Genomic DNA, 12,163 nt, shown 5'->3' with positions numbered 1-12,163 from the left:
CGGAGGGAGGGCGGACAGCCCGGCCGGGGCTCCGCTCTCTCCCCGGCAGCCGGAGCGCCGGAGGGAGGGCGGAGAGCCGTGCCGCCCCAAGCACAAGCTTGGTGGGCTGGTGCCTGGAGCCGGCCCTGGTTCTTTATATCTTGTTATTCCAGTACAGGATAATAGGACTTAAAGATTTAGCGCTAATAGAAATCTTTCTAAATACACCCACTTAAAAACATGTAAAATATCTACTGGTAGTGGAAGAGAATTCTTTCTCTACAGTTTTGATTTATGCTTATATTCACACAGGACTTCTGACTTCAGTTTAATAGTTATTGCAATCTGTTAGTCTTAATTTCTAAGAATTTGAATGATGACTTAGGCTTTAATAGTTGCAAATTATATTTCTTTTGGGCATAGAAATGAAACCTTTAAAAAACTTGCTATGTTTCTCTTCCTATAGTAGTTTCTCTACAATCCCTGAATATGACACTCCAGAGTCAACTCAGGGAATCTTTAAAGGGCCTTGAATCACTGCATAATAAAAATGAAGAACTCCTTAAAATAATAGAAAACCAGAAAGAAGAAAATAAACAATTTGCAAAAGTTATCCAGGAGAAAGATAAAGAACTGCTTGAAAACAAACAGCAGTATGACATTGAAGCTACAAAGCTAAAAATTGGTGCGTGTTTTGAACTGACTTGATTTTTTCACTTGGTGCTTTTACATTTATAAAAAGACTAAATAAAATTGTACTTGGCATTTTAGAAGTGGATGAAGCACTGGCAAATGTGAAGAGCTTCCAGTTTAAGTTGGAAGCCTCGGAAAAAGAAAATCAGATCTTGGGCATAACATTACGTCAACGTGATGCAGAAGTGAACAGACTGCGTGAATTGACTCGGTAATATTGGCCACAGAGTTTTTCTTCTTGACATTTCTTCCTTATTTTGAATTATTGAAACAATGTTAAAATAATACTGCAACCTCTCCCTATGTTGTCTTTGTGTTTGTTAGGGTCTAGACCTAAAGGTCTTATAACCTATCTGTGAGTCTTGCAATTTATTTATTTACTCTTTCTAGAGCCTAAAAACCCCAATCAGGGAGCAGGGCTATACTGATGTTATACAATCAGATAACAAAGAGACAGTCCCTCCTCCAGACAGCTTACACTACAGGGGTAAGAAAGTAAAAAGCTAGACAAGATAAACATGTGGGATGGATTGTGTCAGGATGATGGAACAATAAAACTAATAATTTAGCATAAAAGCAGAAGTTTTGGCTTCCCCCTTTTTAACTTCTGCAATAGTTAGAAATAGAAATAACTATCATGTCAGGTAGGTCAAATGCCACATGCTGGATGCATGGCTGCTTGCTGGGAGAAGACAATGACCTTGTTTGTGTCTCTCTAGCCATGACTACCCAGGTGATCCTTCCCTAGGACCTGGAGGGTTTGGTAACTAGTTCTGCAGCCTGTCTGAAGGGGAGGCAGTCTCCCTTTTCTTTGTGAAAAGACCAGGAATAAATCATCCTGAGAAGAACCTTGCAGAGACTCTCTCTTTTGGGCCCACAGTTTTAGTGGTTTTCCTGTGGGAAGAAGCAATCTCTCTATCAGTTAAGGACACGCTTAAAACGAAATTTGACTAGATTTCCTTCTTTTTTGAGAGTCTTAGCTCCTGAGTGAAGCTGCCTTAATCACATATATTTGTGAACTTTATTCTTTTTTATGAATTCATGATGGCAAGGTTTGGGGCTTCACAATCTTTTGTACACCTAGATGGTGTGATTCTGATAATAGATCTCTCTAGTTACATGACTTGTTTGGATTATTTATATTTTACTTATGTGCACTAGAAGTTTTACTATTCAGTTGTTATCCAAAATTCAGAATTTACCAGCCCCCATAATAGTGTACAGTATTTTCCTTACAGTGTATATACACCTTTCATATTTTCCTGTAACTATATTAACTGCTGACCACCAGATGGTGATAGCCATATGTACATGTAATGAGCTGAGTCTTCATTTGTCTTGGGATAGAAAGCCGAAAATGAGTAACTGTGATTGCCCTTGTCTATTTCTGTATTTAAATATTTACTTAAACATTGTATACAATTTAAAGGAAGCAATTTTTCCAAATTGCTTTCAAAAGCAGACCTCCATATCTTAAAACAAACTCTGAAAATCATAGACTCGTAGGACTGGAAGGGACCTCAAGAGGTCATTTAGTCCAATCCCCTGCACTTATGGCAGGACTAAGTATTATCTAGACCAAAATCAATTATACTGTATCTTCTATTTACTTTCTAAATGTTAAAGTTCTCTTGTCTTAAAGTCATTTAATCTTCTCTTCATAAGGGCACATAGGTGAGAAAGAAACCTCACTGCTTGCTGTTCTTTTCATTATTAATTTCAAAAGTACATTTCATTGAATTGAAGAATGACACTCAATAGATCTTGAGTAGTTTAAAATTTGTATTGATTTTTTTGTGCTGTCTTGTGGAATATGAATTAGGTTTTTAAAATGATCATTGCAATCTTAAATTGATAAGTATATCTAAATATTAAATTATAAATATGGTTTATGAAAAGTCATTATACATAATGGATGACCTAATGAATTGCTCTTAACAGAACCTTGCAGAGCAGCATGGCCAAGCTTCTCTCTGACCTCACTGTAGACCATGTTAGACATAGACCTGAAAAAGGTCTTACAAAATCTCTTCTGGAAGACTATGAGAAACAGCTGAAACCCAACCCATTCCCTGTGAGTACTTCCATAATGAGTTACCTCAAAAAATTAGAAAGTGATCAAATTTTGACAAATACAGAACTTCAGTTTTCAAATAAAACTGGAGAATTGGAAATGCTAGGTCTAGCCCGTCAAAAGTTTGTTGCTGAAGGATCTCATAAAAAATGTACACTCTTAGCAGAGGAAATAACAGCTCAAAGAATTCTTCCTCCCCTGTCAAAGCAAGATACAGAAACAATTAGTGATTCTGGGACTTTAATAGAGGAAGAACACAAACTGGACGAGACCATTTATATTCCATTGTCTAGCAGCGCCTCTAAAAAACAGCCATCAATATCTGAAAGAAAAATGTGTGCACAACACCAGGTCAGTGTGGCTTCCAAGAAGTTGGACTATAACTGTGGGCTCTCTGACTCTCAGAAGCAGAATGGATTTGGGATGTTGGATGATAAAAAGATTTTTGATAAACTCAGTGGTGGCTACGACTTGAGAAAGACAATAGAAAATACATCTGAAACCACAGGGAAGACAACTGAGCTGGAAGGAGACAGGCTCCTAGTGAGGCCAAAAGAAATAATTGGAACTGCTAAAGATTTTATAGACAAATCAGATAGACCTCAGTCTGATAAATACCTTTACACTTGCATGCCACATCAGAAAGAGAATTTTCAGAAAAAAGGCACTGAAATGTCTGACTCTAGTTTCTCTACTTTTGACTGCATGTCAGGAAAATCTGAATGGAGCATGTCTTCCTTCTCAACATTTACTTCACGAGATGAAGAGGACTTTAAAAATGGGCTAGCAGCCTTGGATGCCAACATAGCTAGATTACAAAGGACTTTACAGACTGGCATTATGAAACAGTGAATGAGGAAACTAAAGACTGTATTTTGTTCAGATAATTGTTAGGGTTTTTTTAGTAATTTAATATGATGTACAGTTTTTGGAATGTCAATATTTGTATTGTGTTTTTGTATAAAATGGCTGGTTCCTAACAGTTAAATTATGGCTGGAATTTATTTTCTTGGTTAATGAATAAAGGTGCTATTTCCCTTGTGAAAACTATCATAATTAGTGCAAGGGAAGAGTTTTATTTAAAATTCCTAAATGCAGAGATTAAAATTAAGTTTTATACTGTAGGCAATAAAACCTTTTTCTATTAAATGGTAGATGAAACATTTTGTTTGGTTTCAATATACTCTTCAAAGTAGTAAGTAGAAAGATTTTATCTGAATATAAACTAATATCTCATCAAGTCATTAAGATGACATGAGTCAGTAGATTTTTGTGGCTAAACATAGACCAAATTCTGTTCTGTTGTAGCAGCGTAAGTGCTAGAGTAACTCAGAGCAGAATTTGTTTCAGAATCTTCATTAGATAACTGCAAATGTTTGCTGAATACCTACCTGTTGGTTTTGCAGAAATCATCACATCATTTTAACAGCATGACTACAATGAGCATTTTAAAAGTAATCCATGTCACTTAAAACAAGTTTTTAGACTAGCAGTAAACTTTCAGCCTTCATGGTGTCTAGAACACATTGTTTCTGTATTACTTAGTTCGGTTGGTCACATTTGTGGTTTACAGAAGTACATGTTTTGGGTATGTATGGAAACAAATGAGTTAATACAAGGATTTCTAAAAAACAAAACAAAACAAAACCTACATGTTTTATATTAGTATAAACAAAGTTATCCCTTAACTAGTGATATGATACATTGCAACTTAATTATTGTGGCTAACAAGCATGAAGTTGCTCCTTGACTGTTGAAGATATTCTCTGATGTGGAATATTGGCTAATCATTAATAGTAGGCAAAACTTACCACAGGGAAGCTGGGGTATTCTTTGACTGGATTATAGTATCAAGTTTCACCAGCAATTAACATCAACACTAACATAGCAAAGGAAAAACAATAACTTCTCAAGCTATGTGGGCAGTTAAGTAAGGAACTGATTGTCCCCTTATCTGAAGATAAAGTAAGTGATCAAGCATTGAAATTTACAGCCGGATGGTACTGCTTGGCTTCTCCTACAGTAGTTTGTTGCTAAAAGCAGGGACCTAGAGTTTAGAGGTAGGGTAGGAGAAAGTTGAGCTGAAAATTGATGTGCTCCTGGCATCAAATAATGATGCCTCAATCTACAGTTAGTGCAAATAGCCTACCCCAGAACTCTCTTAAAAGGAGTACTAAAACAATATCCTTGTTCAGTAGTAATAAGCAACAATGGTGCAAATACTGCCTCCCTCCTATTCCCTACCCATTAAGAAATGGACTCATCCATATCACAACCTGCTGAAAGTTGCAAATGGTGCAACTGTATATTTTGCTGAAAGAATATTTTCCACCGGATACCAGAAACCAAATGCAGATAAGACTTGCTTAGTTCCACAAATAATTAATGCAGTGACTTAATCAGCATGTTTATTACTGATACTATATTACTGGGTAATGTACAGTAATGGCCAGGATCACTTTCTTTTTTGAGGACTGGAGAAAACCAAATGCAATAACTATTTTCCTACTGCCTCCCTAGAGCTCTGTCTTCTCAAAAATAAGTCAGCGGTGCAGTAAGTTTGTTGGCTAAAAGCCTCTTAGTAGGCTACATCAAACACCAGTGTTTGGTTGGATCAGTTTGAGTTTTCCAAGTGTCTCCTTAATTATTGCTAGTAGGACTTTCTGAAGACATTTTAGTCATCCTTATGGAGAGGGAGATCCTGAGGTGGCATGTGAGGTATAAGCCACATCAATATTGAAGTTTAGAACAATGAATCGTGTTGACTAACAGGTTTGACGGCAGCTTCACACATTGAGTGGAAGACAGCAATCTGCATTCACCCCTGACAACTGTCATGGTGGTTGTGTGTCCGTCCACAGGGTGGGAAGATAGTGGAAAAATCAAGCTCTTTCTGTCTGAACGCTTATATTGTTCAAGTAGGTGTAAAAAACTCAATACTCAGTCACTATTTTACATACATTCTGCAAAGCATAAGTGATTGGACACAGATTGCTAGTCTCTTTACAGCAGTTTGGACAGTGGCACTGACTAAGGTGTAAAGAAGGTAGTGAAGAATCAGGCCATGTAAATTCATAGGTGGTGTAGAGCATCTTTTACATCTGAATTTAAATCTAGGACTTGTGCCTTGCTCAGAGAGGGGGATGGTGTGCTCTCTGTCTACATAAAACAGAAGGGTAGTTCTAACCCTCATCTTTAGATTGCACATGGTGAAAAACAGATAATTTTGATAGGAATAGGGTGAGGGCTCACTAATCTCTGACTGTCCCTTGACATGATATAATGTGAAAATTAGGGCTGTTGATTAATTGCAGTTAATTTGCAATTAACTCAAAATTGTGCTTAATCAGTTTTAATCACAGTTACTAGAATACCAATTGCAATTTATTATTTTTCTACATTTTCAAATATATTGATTTAAATTACAACACTGAATACAGTGTATAGTGCTCACTTTATATAATTTTTATTACAAATATTTGCACAGTAAAAATGATCTTTATTTAATCTCATGCAAGTACCATAGTACAGTCTCTTTATCATAGAAGATTAGGGTTAGAAGAGACCTCAGGAGATCATCTAGTCCAAGCCCCTGCTCAAAGCAGGACCAACACCAACTAAATCATCCCAGCCAGGGCTTTATCAAGCCAGGCCTTAAAAACCTCTAAGGATAGAGATTCCACCACCTCCCTAGGTAACCCATTCCAGTGTTTCACCACCCTCCTAGTGAAATAGTTTTTTCTAGTATCCAACCTAGCCCTCCCCCACTGCATCTTGAGACCATTGCTCCTTGTTCTATCATCTGCCACCATTGAGAACAGCCTAGCTCCATCCTCTTTGGAACCCCCCTTCAGGTAGTTGAATGCTGCTATCAAATCCCCCCTCACTCTTCTCTTCTGCAGACTAAACAAGCCCAGTTCCCTCAGCCTCTCCTCATAAATCATGTGCCCCAGCCCCCTAATCATTTTCGTTGTGCTCCGCTGGACTCTCTCCACTTTGTCTACATCCTTTCTGTAGGGAGGGGCTCAAAACTGGACACACTACTCCAGATGAGGCCTCACTGGTGCCGAATAGAGGGGAATAATTCCCTCGATCTGCTGGCAATGCTTCTACTAATGCAGCCCAATATACCATTAGCCTTCCTGGCAACAAGGACACACTGTTGCCTCATATCCAGCTTCTCGACCACTGTGATCCCCAGGTCCTTTTCTGCAGAACTGCTGCTTAGCCAGTTGGTCCCCAGCTTGTAGCAGTGCATGGGATTCTTCTGTCCTGAGTAACTTGTCCTTGTTGAACCTCATCAAATTCCTTTTGCCCAATCCTCCAATTTGTCTAGGTCATTCTGGACCCTATCCCTATCCTCCAGTGTATCTACCTCCCCCCACCTCAGTATCATCCACAAACTTGTTGAGGGTGCAGTCCATCCCATCATCCAAATCATTAATAAAGATGTTGAACAAAACCAGCTCCAGGACAGACCTCTGGGGCACTCTGCTTGATACTGGCTGCCAACTCGACATCAAGCTATTGATCACGACCTGTTCAGCCCAATGATCTAGCTAGCTTTCTATCCACCTTATAGTCCATTCATCCAATCCATACTTTTTTAACTTGCTGGCAAGAATACGGTGGGAGACCATATCCAAAGCTTTGCTAAAGTCAAGGTATATCAGGTCCACTGCTTTCCCCATATCCATAGAGCCAGTTATCTCATCATAGAAGGCAATCAGGTTGGTCAGGCATTACTTGCCCTTGGTGAATCCATGTTGACTGTTCCTGATCACCTTCCTCTCCAAGTGCTTCAAAATGATTTCCTTGAGGATCTGCTCCATGATTTTTCCAGGGACTGAAGTGAGGCTGACTAGTTGGTAGTTCCCTGCATTCTCCTTCTTCCCTTTTTTAAAGATGGACACAATATTTGCCTTTTTCCAATCATCTGGGACCTCCCCCACTCACCACCAGTTTTCAAAGATAATGGCCAATGGCTCTGCAATCACATCAGCCAACTCCCTCATCACCCTCGGATGCATTAGATCTGGCCCCATGGACTTGTGCATGTCCAGCTTTTCTAAATAGTCCTTAACCTGTTCTTTCACCACTGAGGGCTGCTCATCTCCTCTCCATACTGTGCTGCCCAGTGCAGCAGTCTGGGAGCTGACCTTGTTTGTGAAGACCAAGGCAAAAAAAACATTGAGTACTTCATCTTTTTCCACATCTGTCACGAGCTTGCCTCCCCCATTCAGTAAGGGTCCCACACTTTCCCTGACCTCTTATCAGAGTGGTAGCCGTGTTAGTCTGAATCTGTAAAAAGCAACAGAGGGTCCTGTGGCACCTTTAAGACTAACAGAAGTATTGGAGCATAAGCTTTCGTGGGTAAAAACCTCACTTCTTCAAATGCAAGAAGTGAGGTTTTTACCCACAAAAGCTTATGTTCCAATACTTCTGTTAGTCTTAAAGGTGCCACAGGACCCCCTGACCTCTTAGTTGCTAACATTCCCATAAAAACCCTTCATGTTACCCTTCATATCCCTTGCTAGCCACAACTCCTAATTGTGCTTTGGCCTTCCTGATTACACCCCTGCATGCTCGAGCAATATTTTTATACTCCTCCCTACGCATCTGTCCAACTTTCTACTTTTTGTAAGCTTCCTTTTTTTTTTTTTTTAAGCTCACCGAAGATTTCTCTGTTAAGCCAAGGTGATCACCTGGGATATTTGCTATTCTTTCTACACATTGGGATGGTTTGTTCCTGTGCCCTCAATAAGGCTTCTTTAAAATACAGCCAGCTCTCCTGGACTCCTTTCCCCCTCATATTAGCCTCCCAGGGGATCCTGCCCCTCAGTTCTCTGAGGGAGTCAACATCTGCTTTTCTGAAGTCCAGGATCCATATTCTGCTGCTCTCCTTTCTCCCTTTTGCCAGGTGGTTGAAACATGAAGGGACATATGAATCTTTAGCACACAAATATCTTGCGATGCAGGCTACAACAATGCCATGCGAACACCTGTTCTCATTTTCAGGTGACATTGTAAACAAGAAGCGAGCAGCATTATCTCCTGCAACTGTAAATAAACTTGTTTCTCTGAGTGACTGGCTGAACAAGAAGTAGGACTGAGTGGACTTGTAGGCTCTGAAGTTTTACAGTGTTTTATTTGAGTGCAATTTTTTTTGTACATAATTCTACCTTTGAAAGTTCAACTTTCATGATAAAGAGATTGCATTACAGTACTTGTATGACAAACTGAAAAATACTGTTTTTTTCAGTACAAATATTTGTAATAAAAAACAGTGCATAGTGCTTACTTTATATTTGTGTTTTAGTCTATATTCTAAAATGTAGAAATCAAAATATTTAAATAAATCATATTCTATTGTTTTTACGGTGCAATTAATCACAATTAATTTTTTAATCGCTTGCCAGCCTTACTGAAAATTAAAGTTTACATAAAGGATGAGCACAGAATTGATCAGTTTGGTTCTTGTGCTCAAAGACGCCGCACTGTGGTGCATTAAAAAATCCATTGCAAACAGATGGACCATGTAAGTACATTGTGGGCTGCTGCAGAGGCTGCATGGAAAAGTCTTCTGTATAGGTTAGCTGCCTGCATAGGTAATGGAATAGGGTTCTGGGGCTTTCTAATCATGATTGCAGAAGGTTGTGTCCCTTTTCAATAAGCTTGCACAGCCACATGATTTCCATGCAGAAGTGATATCAACAAAAGTTTATTTATAGGTATTTGCTTTCTTCCCTCCTCAGGAGCATGGAATAATGGGTGAAGCACTGGAGGGCCTCGTGCCAGGCAGATTAAGATCCTTTTAAGAAATAGTTCCTAGCTTCCTACCACCTGCATTGTGCAATGAGGCTATGCTCAATTCCTTACTACTAGCTATTGCTTATGTTAAGAAATGTCATAGGAATTATTTATTTGAGCTCCTTGCTTTAATAAGGCTGATATTCTACATTTGGTCTACAGAATGCAGCCATATTAGAATGTTTGCAAATGTTGCATCAATGCCACAATTAAAAACATCGCTCAGCTTGTGTTATCTCCCTTCCCTGCCTTGACTGCTTAAGTAAGCTCTTCACAACGCAAAGTGTCAGTATGATTAGGTCCTGATCTCTAGTAGGGGCTCAAGGCATTACTCTGTCTTTTCAAAAGGTGTGTCTAGTTTTCTAGAAGCTGGTATGTGTGCTGTCTGATGCTGCTCTCTCACCTGACTACAGAGTAGTAGTTTTGGAAGGCATTCTTTTCTAGGTACGATTTAGACAAGGGAGTGATAGTTTGACATGGTCCCTACATTGGGGAAAAAAAATAGTCAAAAGTGAGATTAACAGTCAAAATTCACACCAGTTTCAACTTTGAAGAGTTATTCTGTAAGATTATGAAAAGGCACATTTCACAACTGAGACATTTTCTAGGTTATGCTACATAGCAGTTTTATAGAAATTTGATTATTTAAGTTATTACAACAGATTGGTAATTAAGGCATGAGATGGCAGAAAGTCACTAGGAGATGCCAATTGGCATTCCCACTTAAGAAAAATTAAGTTAGACTAAATAGTGACTTCAGTGAATCAGAATGCTTTTAAGACTTGGCCTGGCCTTCTTATTCCTCCAAGACATTGTTCATACTCAGATTTCAAAGTAAGGCGGATGGCAGAAGAGCAAGCACAAGAAATTCTATTTACAAGCAATTTAACTGTGCACTTCATAAGCAAAGTGGTATGGGAAGTTTGGGAACTGTTGAGAATATAAAACGAAATGTAGCATTTTCCTCCTACTGACTTACTGGAGTGTGTGTATATTATATATTACACACACACACACACACACACACACACACACAAGTCAGGAACCTCCAATATGCCAGGTTTTATAAAGGTTGAATGGGTCAATACATTTTTGCAAAATGTGTGGTTGGAAAGTGAATTTCCCCCAAAAACGGCTCGTTAACTCTTTGCAAACAGGTGATAAAAGATGCTGCGATTCACTGGCTGGGGGTTTCTAGATTGTCATTATTAACATAGTTTTAGATAGGATACTGTAAGTAAATACTTTTATTTTGTCCATAGAAGGTAGACTAATCAATTTGTTATTCCAATTCAAGTGTTTTCCCCCCAAGGTAGATGTAGCATTTTTGAAGGGAAGACAATGGTACCTGTGGATTGCAGAGAGAAGCTCTGACGGCTGAGCTGTCAAAGTGTCTCCCCCTCACTTTGAGGGCACCGCTGTTCATTGTTATATACAGAAGAGGAGAGTTGACTATGGGATATAGTAGTATTAGACAAATCACATGCAGTTAAATTTAAATTCCCTCCTTCACATGCATTAGTACATGGCAAGACTATCACTGCAGCAATCCTCAGGGAAAGGTTTTGGTTTGGTTTTTGTGTGCGCGCGCACAAAAGTATGCACAGGCCTCCTAAAACCAAACGAACAACAAAAAAAATTCTTTCCTCACAGTCTGTTTTGGTCTTCTACTGTTTTATAAGAAGTTGTGGACAGCTAGTATAACTTGAGTAACAGTTAGGCGTGTCTTTTACCTGCATGTGCTAGAATACCAATAAGTTTTTCCTGAACAAGACAGTTAATTTTCCACCCTTTCATTCTAATTTTGTAAAGGCAATTGAACTTTGAGCTTCTACAGTTGATACCTACCACCTCCTACCATGAAAGCTAGCACTGTAACAGATATCCATGGCATCTCATGAGACAGGTAATTCTTTTAATTGTTCAATTTTAATTTATGCAGCATAGCTTTTTAAGCATAGTAGGATCAAAAGCCACAAGTAAGGAAACTCATAAAATTCATATATTAAGTTGCACAATCATTCTGAAGACTCACAAGTTCACATAATCTTCATTAAGTAGTCTCAGTAGCATGTAGCTAAATAAGATCCCAAGTAACTGAGGGGGAGAAGGAAAAAAAAAAAAAGAGGAAGAAGAAATTAAGCTTAACCTTGCTAGTGTTTAAAAGTAGTTTTTAAACAGTTTACCCATACATTTTAATGGATCCTTTGTTAGGAAAATACCATCTTACTGCAGACAGGATCCACTAATACTACTTGAGCTAAAAATCCTTTTTTGCCATAGCACTGATGCTTAGAACATTTGTGCAGATTTAACATAGAATCATAGAAGATTAGGGTTGGAAGAGACCTCAGGAGGTCATCTAGTCCAACCCCCTGCTCAAAACAGGGACAACACCAACTAAATCAAAGTTGTCTAGTGCATGCTGTCTAGTGCACTGCTGCCCTTCACACATTAGTCAAAATATGACCAGTGCTTTCTCAGTCCATAATCACAAAGCAAGGGTGTAGTGGACCAAGTTTAAGAGAGTTGCTTCTTTCACAGGGTTAAATCATTTACTATCCAGTAATTTACATGCTAATTTAAATCCATTTAGTTTATTCCGCC

The 12,163-nt window shown here is 38.7% G+C and overlaps 1 protein-coding gene across 1 annotated transcript in view; it reads left to right on the top strand.

Moving 5' to 3' along the window:
- The window catches only part of CCDC14 (coiled-coil domain containing 14), a 14,107-nt gene extending 10,242 nt beyond the window's left edge, over nucleotides 1–3,865 (top strand). Inside the window, exons 11-13 of the mRNA XM_024215849.1 lie at nucleotides 446–664; nucleotides 751–883; nucleotides 2,614–3,865. Of these exons, the coding sequence (XP_024071617.1) occupies nucleotides 446–664; nucleotides 751–883; nucleotides 2,614–3,598 (1,337 nt within the window). The 3' untranslated portion in view covers nucleotides 3,599–3,865. The remainder of the gene's footprint in view (nucleotides 1–445; nucleotides 665–750; nucleotides 884–2,613) is intronic.
- The last annotated feature ends 8,298 nt before the right edge of the window (nucleotides 3,866–12,163 follow it).

The sequence above is a fragment of the Terrapene carolina genome, unplaced genomic scaffold (assembly GCF_002925995.2).
Source record: "Terrapene carolina triunguis isolate 2854851 unplaced genomic scaffold, T_m_triunguis-2.0 Scaffold62, whole genome shotgun sequence".
NCBI classification, from domain to species: domain Eukaryota; kingdom Metazoa; phylum Chordata; order Testudines; family Emydidae; genus Terrapene; species Terrapene triunguis.
Note: the sequence above shows the minus strand (reverse complement) of the source record. Positions and strands in the feature narration are given on the sequence as shown.